Here is a 26,678-nt window from a genome sequence, read left to right as displayed (position 1 = left end):
AGTGAGCCCAGGAGGCTGCCATCGTCCATTGCTCCAGGTTCCTCTTTGTCCCCACAGTCCTTTCTGTTTCTCCTCCCCCTCCTTTTTTTCCTCGCCACAGACCCTCCAAACCCCAGCTCCAGGGCTTAGAGGCTTTGCCCTCCAGACAGTGACTGTGCCTGTCCATCTACCCACTCCCGCCCTCGGCAACCCAAGGTCTGCAGCCGCCTGGCCTAGGGCTTTGGGAATGAGGTCTCCATTTCCTCTGCCGTCTGCTGGGGTTGCCTCCTAGGCCAGAGAATATAAAAGTGTTATTCAGTAAGTGTCTCCTTTTCCCTTGGATGTTGGAAGGAACGGGCGCACCACCTTTCCTCCCTCTTCCATTTCCATGCTGCCTTTTTGAAGTTGCAAGAGATGCTAAAAGAAGGTCCAACCCCAAGTCAGAGCCTGGCCTTTGCCTGGAGGGGTAGGGGCAGGTGGCCTATATTGCCAGGGTCCTGGAAAGGAACCTCTTACCCACTCACTCCCAATTCCTATCCAACCCAAGTCACTCCAGTAGGCTGCTTTTGAGATGCAAATACAAAATGCTTTCTTCTCCCCCTCTACTTTTTCATTGAAATGCTTTGCATCTCAGAAAAGAGGAAAAAATGATGTGTTTAAGACAGGAGTGTCTCACCCGCCATCAAGCCTGATAAGGAATTGTTAAATTTTAATTAGACAATTTGATTCCTTCAAGTGCCAAACTTTCAGGGAAGGCAGCACCAAGACTTAAGCTGAGACGGAGGCATAGGAAACACGTTGCTGGGGTTTATGCTGCATCCAGGGCTTCTGTCCCCCACCTTTCTAGCTCTGTGCCCCAGATGAAATAGAAATGAGGTGGTGGGGAGAGAGGGAGGGAGAGAGAGAGAAAGAGAGGATCAGAGAAAATCCTCTCCGTTCTCCCAGGACCTGCCAGCTTTCTTCCTGGATCCCAGGCTGTCCTAACAGATCGACCCTTTTCACCCCACTCCATCAGCCTGGGGACTAAGGGTTGCTACACCTTCCAAGTTTCTCCTGAGAGAAAATGTCAGGTTTCAGTGTCAGCCTCAAACTGTTGAGCCTTAAAGGAGCTTTTTTCCCTTCCAATACACTTTATAGGTTGGGGCGCCTGCCAGTTTTGGGGCGTCACTGGGAAAGCAGCCCCTTCCATACCTCATCTATACCCCAGAAGGCCTGCCCACTCCCTGTCCCCTCCTCTACTCCTGGGGGGCAGTGCAGTGGGTGGCCAGAGCAGGGTGGCCTGCCTGGGGCAGCCTGGGTGGGCTAGCTTAACCCCGGGTATCTGGGCTCTTCCAGTACTTCTCAACTTGAGAGCTAGCTAATTTCCAAATTAGGGCACACACAGAAAATAGTAGCATTTGTAAGGCATATAGGGTGAATAGCAGAAGCTGCTGAGGTTGGAAATGCCTGGCTCTACATCCCAATTGACCTAATATTTCTATGCACCTTGATGCATTCTAGACCTCTGGTTGGGGAAGTTCCGCTCTGAAGCTTCTGAAGAGAGCCACTATTATAGAAGGCTAGAGTTAGGCTAAATGTTAGGAAGAACTTGACAGGCAGGGGTCCTGAGCACTAGAATGGATGACTCTGAAAGATATTTCTGTAGATCTTTGCCCTTCTGAGCTAGGGCAGAGCAAAGAGTCCTGGAGACAGATGAGGAGATCTTTGGCTCTTTGATGACCAGTAGCTTGCAGGTCACCACACAAATGCAGTCTTCTCTTTCTCCTGGCTTCCACCAGGGCAGCTGAGAAAGAAAAGCCTAGGAGGCCTCAGAGGACCCATGGAACCTTGTCTGCAAGCATCTGCATGGTGAGGGTGGAATGAGGAGCAGCAATTACCCCCACTTTCCTGCAAAGAAAGGTGCCTTAGGGGAGAGGCAGCCACCCCTGGAGTGAGACCTGGCAGCTACAGGGTTAGATCGTTCATCCTCCACCCAGGAAACACTGTCAAGTAGCTCAACCTGTAACAGCTGGAAAATAACAGTGTCCATGCATGTATTTGGTGCTCACTAAGTTCTTGTTGACTGGGGATTGTGATTTGGAGTTTTGTAAGCTTTTATGCATGCCGCAGGGGTCACCTGGGAGAAAGATGGAGATGACATTTGGAAGGTGGTGAGCAAGTTGATCATATTTTCACAATCCAAAATCAAAATGCTTGTTTTGACAACAACAGATTTTTAAATATACTGTGTCACTTTATTTGTCTCAAAAAAATTTCTCATGTAAGAATAATGCACCTTGGGTTATATATTTAGCCAATCTCCATTTTTAAAAAAGAACAAGAAATTGGGACCATCATGGCAAATACAAGGTGCCATGTGTTATGTGGCTTTGCATTTTCCCTCAACAAGCTCCAGAGTGGACAAAGAACTCACCAGGCTTCTTTGGAGCCAGAACCAGCCCAGCGTAACTGGAGCAGCACTGAGAACCTTTCCTCACTCCCCTACCATGAACACAAGCTCCAGCCAGGATGGAGAATCTACTCACTTGTGTATTCTTGTGGGATGCCCCTTGGAGCCCAACAATCTGTGCAGCCCGGAGACAGAAGGACAAAATGGAGGGATGGGCTGGAGCTGCAGCAGGGAAGCCTGGGGACCAGCAGGTTTTCTCAGGCCTCTTGAGAAAATACCAGCTTAGAAATGCTGGGAAGGCCGTGTATTGCTATCCACTCTACAATGCACACCCCCCTGCCCCCACCATTTTAATGTCTCTGAAATCAGAATGCATTTTGCAATGGATGACATCTTGGAGCTCTACGGGGGTTGGATGGCATTTTTTTCTTCCCTAGTGATATATAAAATAGTGGTGCATCTTCATTCGATTTTGTCTTAGAGTCTATGAAATGTGGTGATTAGTATGACGGTCATTGGCTATAGCAGCTGGCCTGGGAGAGCTGTATCTTCCAGGCCAGCTGCTACCTCATCTCAAGGGTCACTTGAGTTTGTCCTACAGCCAGGGCCCAGGGACAGGCTTTGTCTTTTCCTTCCTTTACTTCCTCCCAAGGAGTTGGTGGCTGCATCTTGAAATCCATCTCCCTTCATCCAGCCACCTATTTTTCAGGATGGGCCATAGGAGGCAGTGGGCCCAGGAGGACCTCAGACCCTAGTGAGCTGCATTTGAACAGCAACAGTCACTTCATCTTGCTGAGCCGTTGGCTTGTGGTCTGATTGCTTGTTTCATTTCATTCTTTTGCTTGGTTTGATTTTTAAAGTTGACATTCTCGAGGGCTTACCTGTGCCTGGCACATGGCCATGAGTCATCTTACTTAATACTCACAATTGTTGTTATCTCTATTTTGTGTATGGGAAAACTGGGCTCAGGAAAGCCAAATAATCTGGCTGAGGCCCCAAAGTTAGTAAATGGTAGAGTTGGGACTTGAACCCAAGTTTTTTAGTCCTCAGCTCGAATGTTATACTAGCACCTCTCAGGCTAGAGTACCTTCTCTGTGGCAGTGGATTTGCTGATGTCTGAATTCCTGCTCAGCTTGATGTTTACATGGTGAGAGCCAGCTAGGCAGCCCCTGCTTGTGAGAGGTGAAAGCCCCAAGTAGATAAGGTGCTGAAGACACGATAGAAACCAGGACTGACACCAGGTGTTAAAAGATAGCCCTGTACCGGCCGGGTGCGGTGGCTCACGCCTGTAATCCCAGCACTCTGGGAGGCTGAGGCAGGCAGATAACGAGGTCAGGAGATCAAGACCATCCTGACTAACACGGTGAAACCCCGTCTCTACTAAAAATACAAAAAAATTAGCTGGACATGGTGGCAGGCACCTGTAGTCCCGGCTACTCGGGAGGCTGAGGCAGGAGAATGGCGTGCATCCAGGAGGCGGAGCTTGCAGTGAGCCGAGATAGCCCCACTGCACTCCAACCTGGGTGACAGAGCAAGACTCCATCTCAATAACAAAAAAAACCCCAAAACAAGCAAACAGACAAAAAGATAGCCCTGTACCAAGGTACTTATAGGGGTTACAGGTATTTAGGCATTTGCCATGTTTTCCCTTTTTTTTCTATAGTGTAAATATACTACGTTTGTATTAGCAACAAAAAGCAACGAGAACAACCAATAATAAATAATAGATTAGAAAATCAAATGTGTGAGGCCTTTCTCAGAACTTGGGTACAGGGACTCTCCCTTACCCTGCAGAAGTAACCAGCACTCCAGAGAATGAATGCTCACCCTCAACCCCACCTGACCTGCAGTGCTCACATTTGCCATCTACATTGTACTCATAATTTTAAATCCTAGACTAGTGCCTGTAATCCCAGCACTTTGGGAGGCCAAGGCAGGAGTATCTCTTGAGGCCAGGAGTGTGAGACCAGCCTGGGCAACATAGTGAGACCCCCATCTCTACAAAACATTTTTAAAAATTAGCCAGGCATGGTGGCACATGCCTGTAGTTCCAGCTACTCAGGAGGCTGAGGTGGTAGGATCACTTGAGGCCAGGAGTTGAGGCTGCAGTGAGCTATGCTTGTGCCACTGCACTCCAGCCTGGGTGGCAAAGTGAGATTCTGTCTCTATTAAAAAAAAATTAAATCCCAGTTTACATCCTCCCTCCTCCAGGAAGTTCTCCACAAACACCCCAGCCACACACATGTGCGTATGCTCCTGAACATCAACTGTAGTGGACACTGTGGAGTGCCACCCAGATCCCCCTGCAGGACCACAGCCCTCATCCCCAACTACTGGGAGTGTTGGCAACTGAGAATTTTTGGCAATTGCCCACTGCTGAGGAGAGATGCCTCTTTCAAGGCCTCGCTGCTTTCCCTGGGACAGCCACAAGCTGTGACATCTATGAGAGGGGATTAAAGGCCCTACCCTGTTGCCCTCATTTAGGCAACTGGCAGGGTGTCCTGTGGGGTCGCCTGATGCCTTTGTTATGACTTCTCCCTCTGGCCTGTCCTGCTTCCTCACTTCTTTGCACATCTTGATCCTGAGAGCATTCCCCAGTACATTTCCTGCAGGCTGATTTCCTCTTCAGAGTCTACTTCTAGGGACCTGTATTAGTCTGCTCTGGCTGCTATGACAAAATTCCACAGATTGGGTGGATTAAACAACAGAAATCTGTTTCCTCATAGTTGTGGAGGCTGGGACGTCCCAGATCAAGGTGTCAGCAGGGCTGATTTTGCTTAAGGCCTCTCTCCATGGCTAGCAGATGGACGCCTTCTTGCTGCATTCCCACTTGGTCTCTCCTCTGTGCGCGCATCCCTGATGTCTCTTTTTATGTCCAAAGCTCCTCTTATAAGGACTCCAGTCAGATTGGGTTAGGGCCCACCCTAAGCGTCTCATTTTAACATAATCAACTCTTTAAAGGCCCTGTATCCTAATACAGTCACATTCTGAGGTACTGGGGGTTAGGACTTCAACATATACATTTTGTGGGTTGGGAGAAGAGCATAGTGCAGACTGTAACAGGACCCAATGTGCAGCACCTATGGCACCCTTGGGGTGCCTTACTTTTTCATCACTTGTTAATCTGGTAGCCTATGTTAGCAGGTACCTTTCAAGTGGGAAGGGGTTTTTTTCCCAGTTGCACTAACAGAGCCTCTGATTCAGTTCAGCAAACATCTGTTGAATACGTACTGCCCACAAACCAGAGTCAAGAGTTGGGTAAGAACAAGATAGTATGGTTTTTATTTGTTCATTCCAAGAACAAGAGGAGGAATGAGCAAGACATGTTGTAACTCTTGTGATGTCTACACCCCAGTGAAAAAAAGAGACTGCTAAACAGGTGTCTCCTGCAGCACTGGGGTGTGTTTCAGTGCTGCAGGACCCTGAGGAGGGTGGGTGATGGCTCAGGCAGGAGGACATGGGTGGATTCTAGGGCAGGAGGATTCTAGGCAAGACTCGCTTTGAAGGTTGCATAGGGACTGGAAAAGCAGAGGGAAGGGAAGTGAACAGAAGAGTTTTCCAAATCCGTTTCTTATTAAAGTAGGGATAATAATTAGACAAGATCAGGCATGTTCCAGGTAGTATGGCCATAGACAGGGATAATAATTAAAAGCCTCCGAGAGTTGTTTTGAGGATAAATGAGACAGTATATCCAAAAAACTTAGCAAACTATCAAACCCTTTACAAGTATATGATGCTATCATCAGCATCAGGGAGTGGGGGGAGAAGAAGACAGCGATGGTCAGGATGGGGGCAGTGAGTGTGCCTCACACGCCTCAGGCCCCTGACACTGCTTTGCACAGTGCTTTATGCCCAGCAGGTTCAATAAATGCCGATTGAGTAAATGAATGTCAGAAGCAGCCCCAGGCACCTGATCAATACATACATGCAGGCCTCCCGCTGTGGGCTCCAAATGGGAAGAGGGCTCAGTTGGTTTTGCAGAATACAGCATCAATATGACACATGCTTCATTACCTTAGAACAGGAAGATTTGCTGCATGGTGGCATTCCATGTCACCCCACATGGAATTAGGCACTTTGCTTTTCCCCGAGGCTCCAGAGTGATGGTGGTTGGTAGGACATGATCCATATTCTTCTACTAAAGCTGGAAGAGTGGTGTGTCAGACAGGGATGAGAGTGTGGAGATTGGGCAGACCCTCTTCCACCATCCCCTCTGACCCATTGCAGGAGGTGTGCCCTGTTCATTGATTGGACATGGCACCACATTCATCCCAAATGGCATCAATTGGTGGTTTTCAATTTGCAGTAGCAAAGTACCTGGAAGTCATGTGCTTTGTATGAAACGCCTTGGAATGCTGATAAGTTTAATTCTATTCTGTAAAATAGGAAGACTTTTTTTTTTTTTTTTTTGAGACGGAGTCTCGCTCTGTCGCCCAGGCTGGAGTGCAGTGGTGCAATCTCGGCTCACTGCAAGCTCCGCCTCCCGGGTTCACGCCATTCTCCTGCCTCAGCCTCCCAAGTAGCTGGGACTACAGGCGCCCGCCAATGCGCCCGGCTAATTTTTTGTATTTTTAGTAGAGATGGGGTTTCACCGTGGTCTCGATCTCCTGACCTCGTGATCCGCCCACCTCGGCCTCCCAAAGTGCTGGGATTACAGGCGTGAGCCACCGCGCCCGGCCAGGAAGACTTTTGTTAGCTGAAAAGCCAACTATATTATCCATGCATTATGCTTCAGTCACAACCAAAACTCCGGCTGTCAAGTTCGTCAACTCCTGATGCCTCCCAAGTCTGCTCCTGAGCCCCTCTGGTCCCTTTTCTCTGTGAATATGCGACACCAGCCTCCCAGAGCCCCACACAGAAATCCTAGCGTTACCCTCAACTCCTTATCTCCCTGCTTGTCCCATACCCACTTTTGCCCCACACCTATCCAAGGACCAAGGACCACGAAATTGACTTGCAGTTTAGCTCCTGATTCTGAACAGGTCTCTCCATCCTCGTTTCCACTATCTTCGTTCGGATGACCACAATTTCTAACCTAAATTACAGCCAAAACATCACTCCCCTCTGAGCTCTCTTCTACACCATACACTTTCTAGAACACCAGTCCAATGGGGTCGTGTCTCTGGGCCCAACCTCTCAGGGACTCTCCAGATGACAAGACACAATCTGGCCTGTAAATGTCCCTGCAGTTTAATTATCCTCAACGTTACTGCCATACCCTACATTTTTGGCCAAACAGAATTGTTTTCTGTTTGATGATTTGGGACCATGTCATATTGTCTGTCTGGAACATCCCCCCACCCCTCTCATTTAGCAGGCTAAGTCCTCCTTCTACTTCATCCCAGATGATACCCACTTCAGGAAGTCTTTCCCTTCTGTGGGATGAGATGCCCATTCTGCAGGGCTTTCACTCCCTGCATCCTGCCAAACCTCATCATCTCTTACCTGGATTCCTGCTACAGCCTCCCAGTTGGTGTCCCGCTTCCACTCTGGGCCCCTCCTCTCCGTTCTACACAATGCTGTCAGAATCACCTATTCGAAAGGCAAATCTGATCATGTGGTTCCTGCTGCCCTTAGGATCATGTATAAACTCCTAGCATGACTTTTAAGGCCCTCTATGATCTTGCCTATTGCAACCTCCACAGACTCAACCCTTGCCAGGTCCCTCTGCATCAGCTATCCAGAATCTCTTTGAGGCCCTCCACCTGCTGTCTACCTCTCTACCTCTGTGCTTTGCATATACTGCTTCCAATGTCTAGACCTTCTGCTGACTCCTAGTTCTTTACCTGGCTAATTCCTACACATCCTTCAGTTGTCTGTCTGTTGAACATCACTTCCTCTAGAAAGCCTTCCCTGCATACCTGAACTAGGTTATGTATCTCTCTCCCTGTTCCATTTCCTACTCCCTATCACCCGTAGATGTAATTGCTTGATTAATTGGCTGTTGTTTCTCCTAGAATGTGAGCTACAGAACCATGTATATTTTGTTCCTGCCTATATTTCTAGAACTATGTAGAACAATGCTTAATAAATATTTATAGAATCAAGAATGAATGAATACCCATTTCTGTTTCGATGACTGGAAGGTAGCAAGCCTGGTTAACTGAAGTGTGCGGTGCATGGGTCGTGCTTAAGAAGTGTTTGTTGAATGAATAAATAAATGATGGATCAGCTCTGTTCAAGCTCATCTTATTATGCATTTTTTAAAAATTGTGTTTGCTTATTTGTCCTACCAGCTGTAAAAACTTGCTAGCAAAAGAGTGGCAGAAGGCCCAACATTTTTAGAAAATTCTTAGCCGTAAACCTTAAAATCCCGAGTTGGAAAATTCTCATTATTAAATGCCAGGAGTTGGTCTTCTCCCTGGAGACCTCTGCAAGAGGCCCCCCCACTGACACCTTGTGTCCATTTTTCCTGGCCAGAGCCTGGCCACCCAGTGGCTCCACTGCCCTGATGGATCCACTGAATCTGTCCTGGTATGATGATGATCTGGAGAGGCAGAACTGGAGCCGGCCCTTCAACGGGTCAGACGGGAAGGCGGACAGACCCCACTACAACTACTATGCCACACTGCTCACCCTGCTCATCGCTGTCATCGTCTTCGGCAACGTGCTGGTGTGCATGGCTGTGTCCCGCGAGAAGGCGCTGCAGACCACCACCAACTACCTGATCGTCAGCCTCGCAGTGGCCGACCTCCTCGTCGCCACACTGGTCATGCCCTGGGTTGTCTACCTGGAGGTAGGTGGGCCCCCTGCTTGCTCCAGCACTTTCTCCAGCAGGGCCCTGCACTGGACACTGGGGACTCTAGCTCCCCACTGGCTTTTACCAGTGAGTTTCCTGGTGCTTCCCCAGGTGGTTTTTCCTTCACTCTGAGCTTACTTTTTCTCCTTACGAAATGGGTAGATTGTTTCCTTAATAATCCCAACTACCATTTGTAAAGTGCTTACTAAGTGCTGGGCCTCATATAGGGACTTTAAATATAGCATTTTCCTATATAACCCTCACAGCAGCTTAGAGGCTGGCATTATTGCCACCATTTTGCAGTTGATAAACCAGGTGGTCAGAGAAGTTAAGTAACTGCTGCAGCATCACACGGCTGGCAAGTCCAAGCTGGAATTCTGGCCTCAGAGTTAGTTCCTTAGGTCATATTGGAAATAGAAGTAACTGGCAAGGATCCCCAAGGAGGGGCATGTTTATGCTCCCAGGCCCCTGAAACCTTCACTCCCATCTCCCCACTTCAGAAATGGGTCTGCTGCTTTATGCTCCCCATATCCCCTCTCCTTCCCACAGCTTATCCTGGGGCCCTGTCCAGGACCTGCAGGTAGAGGCTGCCATGGACTGTGCTGTAGCCCTTTTGTTAGGAAGAATTGTATAGTCACTCATTTCTTGGCCCAGCTCTGCACCTCAAAATGGGGAGTAGGCAGCATAGTCTAGACACTGTGCCTGGTGCATTGCTGACACAGACCCAGTGAATACTCTTGGTAACCCTGGGAGTCCATGCTACTCTTCTCACTTTACAAAATAGGAAACAGGCTGAGCACGGTGGCTCACGCCTGTAATCCTAGCACTTTGGGAGGCCGAGGCAGGCAGATCACGAGGCCAGGAGTTCAAGACCAGCCTGGCCAACATGGTGAAACCCCATCTCTACTAAAAATACAACAATTAGCCAGGTGTGGTGGCACATGCCTGTAATCCCAGCTACTTGGGAGGCTGAGGCAGGAGAATTGCTTGAATCTGGGAGGCAGAGGTTGCAGTGAGCTGAGATCATACCATTGCACTCCAGCCTGGGCGACAGAGCAAGACTCTGTCTCAAAAAAAAAAAAAATTAAATTAAAACAAAAACAAAATAGGAAATAGAGGCTTTGGAGAAGTTGCCTTTCTTCACCCAGGTCACAGGGAGAAATGCTGATGGAGAAATCCCAAAGCAGATATTATTCTCCAGGAAGACACCTTCAGAGCCAGCGAGCAGATGTGGGAGCATTTAGGGATCATCGGTGGGCACAAGCTGGATCCTGCCCCTTTCTCTGCCCAGCTTTCTAGGACGGCATGTCCAGGACTCAAGCAATCTGGGAGTCTAGGTGCATGGGAAGGCATGGGATCAGGCATTTAGGAAAGTGCCGGTGCTCTGCCCACTGAACCGTTACCTTCCTTCCCTGAGCAGGAGAGGAATTGACCAGTGCCTCTGAGGCCATCCCTGCCTGAGAGGGAAGGGGTTGTTGAAAGAAAATGCGAAAGCTTTGTAGGTTTAAACAGGGGAGAAATCTAGATGAGGACGCTCAGGTGAGGAGGCGAGACTGGTGGAAAGTGGCACACCTCCCTGTCCCCGGGCCCCCAAGGGGCTCGTGCGCTTACTGTTCTCACCACCACCCCGGGCCCAAGGGAGCTCTGATCCATCACCCCTTGGCTTCCTTTACTACAGCCAATGCAGGCTGCAACTTCCAAAATGACCTGACTGGATATTAAGGAAGAACCAAAAGGAAACACAAATACAAAACCACATAAAAATATTCAGTTGACACAGGCTAGGAGTCCAATTCCCCCTGGATCCATGTTTATGAGGGCTCCTAGACTCTGCCCATGCCTTCTTAATTCTTACGCTTGATCCCCTCCTTCTTCCCTCTTCCAAAGGAGGGTCCTAGATCTCAGACCATAGGGAAAAATGGTAGAGCAAACAAACACTCTGTACCTCAGTTTCCTCATCTGGAAAATGCAGATAATAATAGTATCATACATCATAGCATTGTTGAGGATCGAATGAGTTAATGTATGAAAAGTGATTAGAATGATACATGGCTCACAGTGAGCACTGTGTAAATGTCAGCCATGGCGATGATGATTAAGATGAAGATGACAATAGACATCCAGCACTGCTCCACATAGGGAGGACTCTGTCGTTCCTATTCACCGCCCCCTTGGGATAAAGAGGAAGGAGAGAGTACTCCCTATGTTCACCCCAGGCAAGTAGGTACCCTCTTCCCAGAGGAACGTGTGTTCTACCCAGGGCTCTGGGCATGGCTTCTGTTAGCTTCCAGACCCCCTGTGCCTACCCAGGCACTTGGGTAGGGACAAATCCATACATGGGCTATAGGGGGTTCCCAAGAATCTGTAAGTCTTTCGAACAGATCCTTTAAACATGCTTGTTCACCTTATTTTAAAGGTGAAGCTGAGTGTGTCAGGGGAGGAGGGTGCAGAAGCCATTCTCAGAGGGCAGGGCTCAGACTTCCCCACAGCATCTCATCAAACTAGAGCTGGGCACTGAGCCTTGTTTAATGGACATTATCTCAGCCATTTGTTGTCCCTAGAGAACGTCCCAGGTGACGTCTCACCCTGCCCTGATGTCCTATCCTCGCACCCTCACAACCACGCACTGTCCCCTCTCTAAGACGTGCTCTTGTCATCCAGATTTTTTCCTCCTGTTCCATTTCCAGCAATGCCATGCCAACACCTGTCTGGCTTAGGACTAGGTGTGCATTATTTATCTTGCTAAGTGTATGAAAAGCACGCTGGTTTTGGAGTGAGAGGACCAGGTTCAATTCTCAGCTCCATTCCTTTCCATCTAGATGCTATGGGAAGAGTTCCTGATGTCCACATGTGCCATTCCATGTCAGCCTCACAACCCTTTAAGCAGCGGCTTCCTGTGTGCACTTATTTTCTAGATGATGAGATTGAGAAGATGAACAAATATCTCAGAGTTATTCATTCACTCAGTCAGCACTGACTGAGCACTTCGAGGTCTTACCCCAATCCTTGTGCAATGGGCTAAGGCACTGACCTGCTGGGGATGCAGAGGTTGACAGGGCCCCTACAGTGCAGTCTGCTGCAGGTGACAGTGGAGCAGTCCCCATAGGAGGTGTGGGGCATAAGGCCCAGCATGAGGGTGTCAGGGAAGACTTTCAGGGAGAAATGATGCTTTCGGAAAAATTATGCAGGAGAGGGAGGGAGACACTTGCATTCTCAAGAAAGCCACCCAGCAGGGAGAGGGAGTAGCTGGCTGGAGGTATGGAGGAGAGGTGGTTATGTCGTTTGCCTCTGAGGCTTACTGTCTGCATTCTAAGATATAAGCATCAAGTGTTTGGAACAGTGCCTGACACATGGTAAGTCCTTAGTATTATTACAGTTATTAGGACTTAGCTGAGCCAGCTCAGGGCCTGTACTGCAGGTCTCAGCTTTATGTGAGCAAGAGCATTAAGGAATGAGGCCTAGATGCCTGGGGGTGTGAAGAAAAGAGCCTTGGGTTCGACTAGGGAACCTGGGGCTACTCCTTCCTCTGCTACTAAATCACCAAGTGATCTTGTTCTGTTTTATTCTCTGACCCTCCCTAGTTTTGTCCACCCTTGAAATAATCATCTTTCCTTTTCACATTTCATGCTTACCAAGTACTTGTCACATAATTATCTCCTCTCTTGATAAGCTAGATTGTCCCTTCCAGGGCAGCTTAGTAGAGAGCATGGGATGTGATGTTTCAGATTCCAGCTCTGCTGCACACCTGCCCGGTGAACTTGGCCATGTTACATGGCCTCTCTGGGCTTCAGTTCCCTCACCTATGAGTGGGATAAGCAAGCCCTTCTTGTAAAAGTTTTAAGAACAATACATGAGATAAAGTGCAATGCCCACAGTAGATGTTTTATGGACAGTGGCCACCAATGCATTTTCTTGAGTCTTTAAGTTAGCAGCCCTAACTACTCTCCAAGGCAGCTTCCCCTGGGACCACAGAGGAAATCTCTTTGTTATTCTGGGCTCCAGATAGGCCAGTGCAAGGAGAGATTTAAGATGTCCATGAAGGCAGGACTGTGTCTGAATTGCTCACAACTGTGTCCAGGAGCCTAGGATAGAGGCTGGCACACAGTAAGTTGCTCAGTAAGTATTTGTAGGAAAGAAGGGATGGCAGAAAGGAGGGAAGGAGAGGAGGAAGACAGGGAGGAAGGCCCTGATATCTCAACCTAGATCCCCAGTGGCTCCCAAGTACTGGTCCCAGGAGGGGCTTCAAAGTGGGATGTAAATCAGGTAGTGCTGGTTTTCTGCCCAGTGGTACCCTAAAGGTACACTCTGTTTATGCCAGGAAAGCCCTTTATGTACCCTCCTGCCTCCACCCGCAAAATGGACATCCAGCTGTTAGCTCCTGCCAACCTGGTCAGCGCAGCAGCACAGGGAGCTGGGAGAGGCCCTGGTACGGGGCCCCCATGTGAGCTCCCAGGAAGACAGTGCCGCATGAGAGGCTTGCTGTGTTCTGGGGCAAGCTGCTGTTTCTGCCACACAGGATGACAGCAGCTGCATTGCCCATCATTGAGCTTAAATGCCAGCGTTTGGTTGGATGCCTAGGAGCAGAAGAGAGGGCAGTGATCAGAATGAGCAAGGTTATAATTAGCCCTGCTGCCAAGCTACACGGTGACACGAAGTCTGCCCTACTCCGGGTTGCGGGAGGGGGCTTTCACGCTCCTCTCTGCTCCTATTGGTAGAAGCCAAAGGTGCATCTCCCTGTCCTGACTCCATCCTCAGGGAACTGGGGCTGCTCCAAGCTTCCAGAGCGCTAGGGACAGCTGCCGTGAGTGTGTGCCTGCGTAACCTGCCATGAGTGTGTGCCTGTGTGTGAATGGGTGGTACGTGGGGAGGGGGGAGGGCGGTGCATTCATGTGTGTGTGCCTGTGTGCATGTGTGTATGAGAAACGTGCTCCTAGACTCTTCATTTCCCATCCTACCAAGGACACAGCTCATCACAGCAACCCCTCCGCCTACCCCAGCCCACTCGGGCGTTCCTCGAGCGCTAGCCCAGATCTGCCTTCTTTCGTTCTCTGGGTATAAGAAGGAGCAGAAATTTCTTCTCTGTTTCATGGCGAGTCTTCATCTTCACCATTATTCTTAACAGATCATTTTGGGGCCCCGACTCTGCCAGGTACTGGGCCAACCACTGAAGGGCTTGCCTGGCTCAGCCAGAGCCTGGGCCAGAGCAGGACTAGGAACTGAGCCCACAGGCCTTGGGGAAATCACTGCACTTTTCGGAGGCTTGGTTTCCTCACTGGTTCTCAGTTTCCTCACGGGCATTCTAAAATTTTACCTGGAATCTAATTTACAGAGGTATGGCTGAATGATAACACAGGGAAGCCAGTGCCATTGGGAAGAGTTTAACGTGATACACAATATCCCTAGAAACCAGATGCTCAGCCCGCCATGTGGGGTGCAGGGGGAAGCAGCAGGCTTGGGTCAAGAGTCAGAATCAGGGGTGAGGGAAAGCCCAGGCTACAGCCCTGTTGGGGCTCCCACAGGAAATGCAAGGCAGGGCAGATTAAGCAACCTAGGGTTGGCTAGTCTCAACATCCTGGCAGGCTTTGGGCTACAGGGGTGATCTCTAGTTGTCTCTCTGGTACCTGAGATAATTTGGGACAGGGGAAATATTGTCTTGGTGTGTGTGTGTATTAGAGAAATGGGGTGGCTGGCTTGCATTTGAGAGGCATCCTTCCAAGTCAGTCATTTTCTGTCTTCAGGAATTAACTAGCTCTGGGACGGTAAGTCTCTCTCTGGGTCTGTGAGGCTCCCAAGTGCCAGAATATCAGGATCAGAGAAAATAGAAAAATATAGTCAATATAGGTGTCTCTGTGATGATTGGATGCCAAATACACAAATACAGAATCTAAGAAAACACATGGGGTTAACAAAGGTTGCAGAGATGTTTAAAGTTGAGGCCCTCTGTATAAGTTGGCTGTCTTTCTTCTAGCACAGTAATTGGCAATAAGTGGTCTTATGTATCTGGGAGAAGATAAGCGAGGGGCAAGGGCCTCAGACACCCATGGGCATCACTCCCCACACCCCAGCTGGATGCCCACAAGACTTGCAGCTGCCTCCTGAGTCTGTGGCCTCATCGGCTCCAGGAGTACCAGGCTACAGGACCTAAGCTAATCTCCCACTCCTGCTGTCCATCCATTATGTTGCTTTGTCCCCAGGTGGTAGGTGAGTGGAAATTCAGCAGGATTCACTGTGACATCTTTGTCACTCTGGACGTCATGATGTGCACGGCGAGCATCCTGAACTTGTGTGCCATCAGCATCGACAGGTGAGCCCAGCCAGGGTGGAAGAGGTTGCTCTGGCCACTCACCATTCTGGCTGCCCCAGCTTTTCTCAAAGCCAGGCTATGTCTCGTGTCTGTGATGCTGTGCAGCTGGCTGTGTGCATGTGGGTCCATGTGTTTGTGTGTATGGGTGTGCATGTGTGTATGTTTGGCTAGGAGAGCACACACTCCCTAAAGAGAAGCCATCTATGGACAGTGATGCTGCCAAGCATACTCAGACAGTGACTGGTACAAAAGGGGAAAGATTGTGATTCTGACGGAAGCCCTAGCTCTATCACATCTTACTCATGTGACCTTGGGCAGATGATGGATGTTTTCAGAGGTCTCAGTTTCATTTTCTAGAAATCTACATTGATGACACCTGTGGCCTGGAGCTGCAGTATCTGGTTATGCATTTTATGTCCTTGGCACATGGCCAAGGGTCCCAGGCCATGCACACCTTGCTAAGCTGCATCCTTGGAGCCTTCCACTAATTTGCACAGATATGACCCTACCTCCCTCACACCATTCTTGGAAGATGAAATAAGTTAATGAATGAGAAGTGCTGGGTAAAAAAAATGTGATGAAGGATTGTAGACTATTGCCATTGTTATTTCCTGCTAATTAAGGCTTAAATCTTGCTCTGAGGGGCCTGGCTAACAATTTATCAACAAACATTTCCACCTTATGGGCTCAACACAAGTGCAGTGGGTACAGTTTCAAAAGTGCAAAGATCCAGGCCATGGTTCTTTGAAAAGCCTGAAATCCAGGTGGGGCCAGTTAGAATAATAGATATGAGCTAAGAGTAAACAATAGCTCACCAGTGATTAAGTGTTTGGGCTTTGCCAACTGTCCTCACCATCTGAGTTTGGGGACAGGAGGGAGGGTTGAGTTAGCATCTCAGGCAAGCTTCATAGAGGTGTGTCAACTGTTTAGCCCCAAGGAGTGAGGGTGTCTCTGGTGTGTGCATATTGTGGAGTGAGGGGTCCCTGGGCCTGCACCCCAGATTCAGGGTCCCTCGCCCTTGCAGGTACACAGCTGTGGCCATGCCCATGCTGTACAATACGCGCTACAGCTCCAAGCGCCGGGTCACCGTCATGATCTCCATCGTCTGGGTCCTGTCCTTCACCATCTCCTGCCCACTCCTCTTCGGACTCAATAACGCAGGTACATTCTGCTTTTGTTTGCCTGAGGCTCAGCTGGCCCTGGGCCCCTGCTCCCTCGAAGGGCCGTGAGGGAGCAGAGTCCCTGGCACAGATATGGGTGGAGGCCCAATGGAGGCCTATCACTACCCTGGACTGAGTCCAGGCTACATGTCCTGGGCCAAGCCCAACTCAAGAGTTGTTCTAGGTTGGCAGAGAGGAAACAGTGGCCCAGGACACAACGGAGTTGGATGAGGAGTGGGGATAATGGTTCAGGGGGATGTCTGGGAATTTTCAACTTTGGCTATTAAGTTGAAGAGGCAAGACATGCTTCACAAACTGCATGTGTGTATATGTGCACATGAACATGGGATGGCGGAGGCTACTGTGCTTCCATCCACCCCTGACAATAGTATTTTTGTAATGAAGCTGCAGCCCTCAGGGCCTGCTAAACCCAGGTCAGGCCTTAGCCACCTGGAGCAGGAAAGCTAGAAGTGAATAGGAGGTAAGCTGACCACATGCCCATTTCTGTGGGAGGCAGAGTCAGGAGTGTCTCAGACAGAGGCAACACAAAGCCCCCGCCAGTGTGGAACTTCCTCTCATCAGGGAGGCAAGAGCGATGGCAGGTGTGCACCTCTGGAGATCATAACAACAAAAGATACAGTGAAGCCTTGAAAATGCATGGTTCAGTATCTATTATAAGCATCACAGGAATTCTAAGTGGGAATAACACTAAACATACTTGGATTAATGCACAAGGCCCTGAGATAGAGGACAGGCATCTGGTAGACCTAGAAGGGCACACAAACATATGAAACACATAGGAACACAAGTGAGTTCAACAGACAGAGCCAAGTTATCTTGCTGCAAACATTAAAAGGTGGCCAACCTCTCCCAATACACAGGTCAGACTAAAAAGATGGTTTACTCTTTTAAAAGTTTTCTTGTGTCATTCTTTCTGGATACATCGGCTTCACTTGTTATGCCCAGACATGGCAAAACTAATGACCAAGTAATGAGGGAATAGTAATGGAAAGACTTGGGAGCAGTCCATCATCATAGCTTAACTTTTTGCTCACAACCGTGTTTTTAATACTCTGGTTTCTGCCATGCGTTTGTGTATATCTAAGATGACCAGGCAACCTTAAACATCTAGTTGCGTTCATATTCTCTGTAAAATCGCTCCTTGTTCCTGGAAGGACATGAATGGGCTCTTGTGGAATTATGGCCAGTGGGCCCGCTGACTGCCTGCCTGCCCGGGCTCTCCCTCCCCCAGACCAGAACGAGTGCATCATTGCCAACCCGGCCTTCGTGGTCTACTCCTCCATCGTCTCCTTCTACGTGCCCTTCATTGTCACCCTGCTGGTCTACATCAAGATCTACATTGTCCTCCGCAGACGCCGCAAGCGAGTCAACACCAAGCGCAGCAGCCGAGCTTTCAGGGCCCACCTGAGGGCTCCACTAAAGGTCTCAAGACACCCCCCAACCAACTCCAAGTGTCCCCACCTAACCATTACCAAGAGGGCTCATCCTATGCTCAGGTGGGGGCTTGGGAAACCTCAGCAAAGGTTAGGTCTAGGCTAAAGGAATTCCCAGGAGCCGGGCAAGGGCAGATTTTGAAGGCATGGACCTCAGTGGAGCAATTGGAGTCTCCAGGAGAGGGAGGCAGGGTCCATGACACTAAATAACAGGGAGAAGTCTTTGCTTGGAGATCTTTGTGACTGAAGGCGGCAACTCTTGCTTGGTACCCCCGTGGGCTCCTCTCTTCCTCTTTTCTGGTTTCTCTGTCTCACTTTAGCTCCCTCTGACTCCTCCATCCTCTTTCCTTTACCTTCCGTACTCTCTGTCCTCCCCTCCAAACACAGATCACTTTTCCTGACTTCCTCTCCACTATGTCTCTCCTCTGCTGCTGTTTCATTTCCCCCCTGATGTCTTGTGAATTCTCCCCTTCACTCAGTCCTTCACAAGGAAGACAGTGTGTGGGCACAGAAGGAACAAGAGCTCTTGGGCTAGACACATCAGGTTCAGATCCTGTCACTGCCACTTTTTTTGCTGAGTGACCTTAGGCAAGTTGCTTAACTTCTATGAGCCTGTTTCCTCATCTGTTAAATGGGAATCAAAATACCAGCCTCACAGGGTGGTCTTGAGGATTCCACGTGAGAAGGGATGTGAGTGTGCCTAGCACAGTGCCAGGCCCTTAGCAGGTGCTCCATAAAAAACCAGGTCCTTGTGTTCCTCGTCATACCCACCACTTTTTGTCTCATTCCAGCCTTCCCCCTTGCCCCAACTGCCTCCTCTGGCCCCCACCCTCCTGATCTCTGAGCCCTTCTGCCCAGTCTGAGTTCCATGGACTGCTGCACTTTGGGTTTCTGTCCCCCCTCCATCCCCACCACTTTGTGTGACCCATGTGCTGGCTCACTCCACAGGGCAACTGTACTCACCCCGAGGACATGAAACTCTGCACCGTTATCATGAAGTCTAATGGGAGTTTCCCAGTGAACAGGCGGAGAGTGGTAAGTGCTCAGGCCAGGGACCCGGAGCCAGGTCTTTCTGCCCCTAGGGAAGCCCACTGGCCATGGTTCTGAGGCCTCAGAAGCTGGCCAACGGGAGAAGCACCCCAGAAACCCCCACCTTGCCTCAGCTGAAGGCAGACTCACCGTGCACACCTCCAAGCAGGCATGAAGTGAGACACCTCGGTTCTGGAAGGCATGGATGTGTACGAGAAAATGGTTGGCCATAACAACATAATAAAAATGATAATAATGGCTATTCACATTTCTCAAACATCTACCATATCCCTATTATCTCATCAAATCCTCACCACGACCCCGGGAGGTAAGTCTCTTTGATTGAACCGATCTTCAGTTGACAGAAGAGGAAACAGGCTCAGAGAGATTAGGCAACTCACCCGTCTCAAGAGTTGGTGACACTAAGCCGAGACCTGTTTGACTCTGAAATCCACACCTGTGTTCTTTCCACTGACATGAGCTGCCTTATGGATGGGCAGGTTCTGGGGTAGGACGGAGCAGAGCAGCTGCGGGGACTGGTGGCGGAGCAGTTTGTGTACATAGAGCCCTCAGGTGCAGAAGCACAGCAGACCACAGCCTCTGCCAGGTGGTAGCTGTACCAGCATGCAAGCAGCAGGCATTCCATCCTCCAGAGGGATGGAGAACAGGGCCAGAGAACCCACAGAGGGCTGCATACAAAATCCAGGTCTGGTGTCCTGCCTTCACCTGCACTGCAAGGGCAGGACTCTAAGAAGCTGTCTATGAGGCAGGTGCCAAAACAGAGCCTCAGAGTCAGGGCCAAGGCAGCAGCCCAGTTATGCCACCTAGGCACATAGTGAGGCTGCACTTTAGAAGTTCAGACTAACACCTCCAAGGCCTCAAACAAGAGAAGCTATGGAAGAACCCAGGAGGCCATGAGTGGATCCATGCCAGGGCCCTCTAGGTCACCCCAGCAGGGAAGATGTGGGGCCCCAGGGGTCAGCTTTTTGGCACCTAGATTAGTCTATCCAGGAGAATATGGAGTCCACGTGTGTATGCAGGTGCAGGTACCCATGAAGTGGGAGCACTGGGCCCCTTGTTTGACAGGGAGAACAGGGGTGGGCACCCTCTTTGCAGTTGGAACATGAGTTTCTGGAGGCAGGGCCAAACATCATCAGCTCTTGACCCCAGCAGCCACTGTGGCACCTGGCACTTTGCTAACAGTAAGTGTTGCTCAGGCCATGAGAGACAAGTCCCTGGTATTCAGCCCTGGCAGAACAGAAGTGGGGTATTGAGGCTGCATGAGGATTGCCATGGGAAAAAGGACAGGGGCAATCCTGCAAGGGCTGCCATGGGTCCTGGGTCCCATGCCTTAGTGACATCCTTGCCTTCCTGGCAGGGTGACCATGTGGTGTTTGCAGGAGTCTTCAGAGGGGGAAAGGGAGGGGCCAGTGAGATGGGTGGCTGATGCCTGGGAACTGGTCCAGCTTTACCCAGAGCCCTCTGCCTCTGGTGTAGGAGGCTGCCCGGCGAGCCCAGGAGCTGGAGATGGAGATGCTCTCCAGCACCAGCCCACCCGAGAGGACCCGGTACAGCCCCATCCCACCCAGCCACCACCAGCTGACTCTCCCCGACCCGTCCCACCACGGTCTCCACAGCACTCCCGACAGCCCTGCCAAACCAGAGAAGAATGGGCATGCCAAAGACCACCCCAAGATTGCCAAGATCTTTGAGATCCAGACCATGCCCAATGGCAAAACCCGGACCTCCCTCAAGACCATGAGCCGTAGGAAGCTCTCCCAGCAGAAGGAGAAGAAAGCCACTCAGATGCTCGCCATTGTTCTCGGTGAGTCGGCCCTGGCTGCTGGCCACAGCCCGGTCTGTGAAAGGTCCCATTCCCTGCCATGTCCTTCCTAACCATGGCTGCAGGATCATGGGGCTAGCATTTCCTCAGGCACAGGCCAAGCCCACTGACATACAGACAGCCCTATTAGGTAGATTCTGTAATTGTGCTCACTTTACAGATGGGCAAACAGAGTTTTAGAGTGGTTATAAAACCTGACCAAGAGGACCCATGGTTTGAACTCAGGCAGTCTGACCCCAGAGTCTGGAAATTTGACCAGTCTATTATGCTGGCACCAGAACCTCATGGGCCTATGTGCCCAGGAAAGTCACTTTCTCTCTCTAGGCTCCTCATCTGTAGAGTAGGTTACTTCTCAGGGTTGTCGTGGCAATCAGTTGGTGAAAGCATTTTCTAAACTACTAAGCACTATCCATATGTAAGTGTCACTATTATGGTTTTTATTACTATTGCTCTTTTTGAGGAATTGGGAAATTCAGTTCACTTGCACTCAAACAAGACTCCATGGGACCAGAGCTGTGAAAAATAAATGAGATTTTGGGGAGTGGCCCCCAATCTAAATGAAAAGCATACCTGTCCATAAAGCAGGATTTTTCAATAGAAGTCTAGAAAACCACATAGTAAAGGTCAAAACCCAAAAGGTGGACTGATATGGGTGGCTGGGAAAAGGAGGGTCCCCAGTGACTCTGTCTTCCAGGAAGCACCTGAATCCCCTTTGACTGCCGGATGATCCTGGGGCGTGAGTGGGGCAGCTGTTACCTCCCTTCTTTTATGAATGAGAGCACTTGATCCCATGGGACCACTCACGATCATGGGACTGGGATATGGTAGGCTAGGATTGGAGCTAGGCCCTCTGCTGCAGTCCATAGGGGCTCAGCTCTGTGGCCCTACTCTTCCCAGACACTATACAGTCTCCAGGGATGCCTCCTGTGCCCGTAGGGCATTCCATGTACACATTGCTTCCAGGCTAAATATCACACCTGTGCAGGAGGTCCTGGAAAAAGTGCACCTGAGTTAGGTGAGCAGAGCAGGTAGGTGGCTGCCCTGGGTGAGAGGGCATGGTTCAAGGCAGGGACTAGCAAGGGTGTACCCACCAAGACTGGGGAAATTGGGGGAAGGCTGGAGCAAGATCATCTGGGGACCTGGATAGACCGGAGTTCAGCTCTCTGCTTCGCTGCTCAAGAGTGAGTGACCTTGGGAATATCGCAGAGCTGTTGTGAGTGTTTTTCTTATGTACCTTATGGGGATGCTATAAGAACTAAGTGGCATGGGTCTATAGCTCTCAAAGATGACCTGGAAGTAGAGTAGATATTTCCATTTCTACTGGCTAACCTGGGTCAGAATGGCAACCTTTTGGATTTATTGTTAAACCATGTACCCTTTCCTAGGAGGTGGGAAAGGGACAAATGAGGAAAGTGAGGCTGAAGGAGCTGAAGGGATACTTCACCACAAACGGGTGTCAGAGGCAGGTCTAGGATCTAAGACCGGGACTCCTCCTACAGTGCTTCTGTGGCTACAGCCCACTGTCTTGGCATACGAGCCAGGGCGCACTGGGTGTGGGTGTTCCCAGCCGTGCCTCCCCGGCCCTGGGGACCAGCCTGACCATGCCCTCTCCCCCAGGCGTGTTCATCATCTGCTGGCTGCCCTTCTTCATCACACACATCCTGAACATACACTGTGACTGCAACATCCCGCCTGTCCTGTACAGCGCCTTCACGTGGCTGGGCTATGTCAACAGCGCCGTGAACCCCATCATCTACACCACCTTCAACATCGAGTTCCGCAAGGCCTTCCTGAAGATCCTCCACTGCTGACTCTGCTGCCTGCCCGCACAGCAGCCTGCTTCCCACCTCCCTGCCCAGGCCAGCCAGCCTCACCCTTGCGAACCGTGAGCAGGAAGGCCTGGGTGGATCGGCCTCCTCTTCACCCCGGCAGGCCCTGCAGTGTTCGCTTGGCTCCATGCTCCTCACTGCCCGCACACCCTCACTCTGCCAGGGCAGTGCTAGTGAGCTGGGCATGGTACCAGCCTTGGGGCTGGGCCCCCCAGCTCAGGGGCAGCTCATAGAGTCCCCCCTCCCACCTCCAGGCCCCCTATCCTTGGCACCAAAGATGCAGCCGCCTTCCTTGACCTTCCTCTGGGGCTCTGGGGTTGCTGGAGCCTGAGTCAGGGCCCAGAGGCTGAGTTTTCTCTGTTTGTGGGGCTTGGCGTGGAGCAGGTGGTGGGGAGAGATGGACAGTTCATACCCTGCAAGGCCCACAGGAGGGAAGCACGCTGTCTTGCCGAGGAGCCAGGCAACTTCAGTCCTGGGAGACCCATGTAAATACCAGACTGCAGGATGGACCCCAGAGATTCCCAAGCCAAAAACCTTAGCTCCCTCCCGCACCCCGATGTGGACCTCTACTTTCCAGGCTAGTCCGGACCCACCTCACCCCGTTACAGCTCCCCATGTGGTTTCCACATGCTCTGAGAAGAGGAGCCCTCATCTTGAAGGGCCCAGGAGGGTCTAAGGGGAGAGGAACTCGTTGGCCTAGCCCACCCTGCTGCCTTCTGACGGCCCTGCAATGCATCCCTTCTCACAGCACATGCTGGCCAGCCTGGGGCCTGGCAGAGAGGTCAGGCCCTGGAACTCTATCTGGGCCTGGGCTGGGGGACATCAGAGGTTCTTTGAGGGACTGCCTCTGCCACACTCTGACGCAAAACCACTTTCCTTTTCTATTCCTTCTGGCCTTTTCTCTCTCCTGTTTCCCTTCCCTTCCACTGCCTCTGCCTTAGAGGAGCCCACGGCTAAGAGGCTGCTGAAAACCATCTGGCCTGGCCTGGCGCTGCCCTGAGGAAGGAGGGGAAGCTGCAGCTTGGGAGAGCCCCTGGGCCCTAGACTCTGTAACATCACTATCCATGCACCAAACTAATAAAACTTTGATGAGTCACCTTCCAGGACCCCTGGGTAGAAGGCAGCAGCGCCACTTCTGTGCTTGGCATTCAAGTGTACCAAGACCCCTGTGTCTGCAGGGTCTAAACCAAGGGAAGCCACGTTGCCCCCACTGCTCCACCTCCCAGGTTGCCCCCGCTGCTCCACCTCCCCTGTTGCAGCTCCTGCTTCCTCTGAAGGACTCATCCTTTGCCCTCTTAACCACCAGGGCAGAGAAGGATCTGTGGAAAAGTGGCCTTGGATGCACTGGCATTGCCTGTGTCTGCCTATGTCCCTTGCCCTGTCTTCTGTCCCCTGTCAGGATCCCCTTCCTCTAGGGCAGGCTGGGAGAAGCAGGGAAGGCCCTGACCACTGCGGCCTGGACAGTTCTCCCTCCTCTCAGCTTCCAGGCCGGTCCCAAGCTCCAAGCCTTCTGGGGCAAAAACTTGGTACTGCCCCGACAACAGAAACTTGGCTTTCTACAAATGAAGCGTAAATCAACCCAGTGAGGGAGGAATATTCTTACCACCTTGAGAATAACCGCAGTGATGACAAACAAGGTGCCGGCACCCACGGGCTCAGGCGCTGGGGAGCTGTCAGGGCGTAATTTGCATGCTAAATACAATATTTTTAGCACCAAAGTTTGGAGCACTTAACTTGCCCTGAACAGTTAATTATGGACTTTGATCTTCTCCTTAAACCTAAAGGTAGCACTAAGCCCTGGGAGAGGCTCCTGTCCCCAGGAGCACCCTGATTCTGGAAGGTGAGCAAAACAGGCCCCTAGTCTAACTCCGGGGAACCAATGACCCAGTGACCATCTCCTCTGGAAAGCATCAGGTCCCCAAGGGGGCTAGAAGCCCCAGGGACCCAACCCATCCCCACTGCACACATACCATGCTCAAAGTCTGTGAAAGATCTTGACCTGGATGGACGCTTAAAAGTATATCCCACAATTAGGAATCTTATGAGGGTATACAGGCTTATCAGATGTGAGGATTGGAAGAGGTGACAAAGAGAAGCAGAGGAAAGAAGAAGGAAGGGAGGAAGGGAGAGAGGGAGGGAGGGAAGGGAGACCCAGAGCAGAGTGAGAAGAGCATTGACAGGGAGCAGAGGGGAAGAGGGCAGGGCAGGGGCGGGAGGCGGGGCAGGGGAAAGTTGCCCACAGTTGTCACGAGGCTTCATGTCTTTCTGCCAGACAGCAGATTGACAGCTAGAGTGGGCAGGGGGAGGGCTGGGCTCCACCCTCTCCCCCCCTCAGCACTTCAGGGGCAAAGAAATGGGAGGAGTAGGACCCGACACAACATGGGAACACAAGGTGGAAGGGGGTGGCCCAGGCTCTGACTCTCTCCAGAGAGGTCCTGACGATGGTCTCTTGCTCTTGACGACAGGATGGAAAGGAAGCCTCCAGTTTTCACTCCTCTTTGCCTTTCCCTAGGTTTCTGTCTGTGCCTGTGCCGCTCTGTAGAGTGCCTTTTAATCAAAGGATCATTCATCTGCCTTTACAGCAGGTAGAGTCTGCACCCTTGTCCCCTGCCCTGCCCTTTCCTAGAGCACAGCCCAGGATCACCACCTAAGGGCCAGGCACAGTGGGGCACTTTGCATATGTCGTCGTAGATGGGAATGGAAATCACACAGTCACAAAGGAGCAGACCCAGAGGTAACTGCAAGTCTTCAAGGCTTCAGGCCCTCATTCTTCCTCCTGGGTCCTGAAGGACTCTCAGGTGGCCCTGGGCTGGGGAAAGTTCCTGGGAATTAGAAGACGAGTTGTCTAGCAGACTAAGAAGTTGCATTGCTTCATCCACCCATCTGCTGTCTTCCTCAGGGAATATTTATTGAGCAATTCTTGTGCTCCAGGCCCTGGGTGAGGTGCTGGGATTAAAACAGTCAAGGATGGTCACCGGCCCTGCCTTCGTGAGTCCAGTCTAGTGGGATCACAACAAAGTGAGACTCTGCTTCCCCCAAGGCAGAGCCCAGGGAGGGCAGACACAGCACAGGCACATGCTGCACACTTCCAAGGCACCTTTCTCCTAGATGACGTGTGACACAGCAGCCCTGGTGTGCCTTGGCCTTGAACAATTAGGTAGGGCACCAGTGGGGGCAGGAAGACTGACAGCATGGACCACTACTTCCTGCGTGGCTGGGGCAGGAGGCCCTGAAAGAAGCAGCTACAGATCCTGCTTTCCAGGTGGTCTCAGCACAGGCACAGCCAGTTGCCTGCAACTAAGAACACTGAAGCCCAGCCTGCTTTGGGGGCATTTCCAGCATCCCCTCCTATCTGGAATCTCTTCCCAAAACATCCCTGTCCCCAGGGACTGCGTAGCTCCTTTCACCTGGTGGCCCAGCCCTCTCTGTGTGCCACTGGCTCCCTGCCCTCCTGGGTCCCAGGACCTGGGCTGAGTGTGCAACTTCAGCTTCCATCTGCGCAAGGCCCTCTCTGCGGGCTTTGCCCTCCCTGATGGCATGTTCTTCTCCTAACCCACTGGAGTGAGGGGCATTCTTATCGTCTCCACTTACAGAAGAGAAGCCTCTCATACAGAAAGGGTAGTTTCCCTTTCAGGCTAAATCTTCTGATTTTACATCTTATATTGTCCATTCCAGCCCAGGCTTCTGACCAGCGTGAGTGCAGCTGAAAGAGGCTAGGATGGTCAGAAGATTTTTTTTAAAAGAGAAAGAATACCTGTTTTGGACCAGACCTGTAGGGTAACAGCCTGGGGTGCATGTAAGCAGAACTTGGGCCTCTCCAGGGAGCAAGTGGGTAGGTGGTGGGGGCAGAGCAGTTATTAGCAGGGCTTCAGGAGTGAGAGGGCCAGTCTGGGCATCTGTGTGCCAGAGGGTCCTCTCCTGCCAACCAGGTGGACCTGGCTCTGCTACACTA

The 26,678-nt window shown here is 51.0% G+C and overlaps 1 protein-coding gene across 5 annotated transcripts in view; it reads left to right on the top strand.

Annotated features, from left to right (window-relative positions):
- DRD2 (dopamine receptor D2) overlaps positions 1–23,829 on the top strand; it is a 65,882-nt gene extending 42,053 nt beyond the window's left edge. For 2 of the 5 annotated variants that reach the window (XM_004052152.5, XM_055356238.2), the window contains exons 2-8: positions 8,789–9,104; positions 15,302–15,411; positions 16,436–16,572; positions 17,824–18,014; positions 18,974–19,060; positions 20,552–20,879; positions 22,515–23,829. In XM_004052152.5, coding sequence (XP_004052200.1) covers positions 8,820–9,104; positions 15,302–15,411; positions 16,436–16,572; positions 17,824–18,014; positions 18,974–19,060; positions 20,552–20,879; positions 22,515–22,708 — 1,332 coding nt within the window. In that variant the 5' untranslated portion in view covers positions 8,789–8,819 and the 3' untranslated portion in view covers positions 22,709–23,829. The remainder of the gene's footprint in view (positions 1–8,788; positions 9,105–15,301; positions 15,412–16,435; positions 16,573–17,823; positions 18,015–18,973; positions 19,061–20,551; positions 20,880–22,514) is intronic. The other 3 variants (XR_010129197.1, XR_002007704.4, XM_055356239.2) reach the window with 3 other exon arrangements.
- Positions 23,830–26,678: the final 2,849 nt, after the last annotated feature.

Source organism: Gorilla gorilla, chromosome 9 (genome assembly GCF_029281585.2).
Source record: "Gorilla gorilla gorilla isolate KB3781 chromosome 9, NHGRI_mGorGor1-v2.1_pri, whole genome shotgun sequence".
Taxonomy (NCBI): Eukaryota; Metazoa; Chordata; class Mammalia; order Primates; family Hominidae; genus Gorilla; species Gorilla gorilla.
This window is presented reverse-complemented; position numbering and strand designations above follow the sequence as displayed.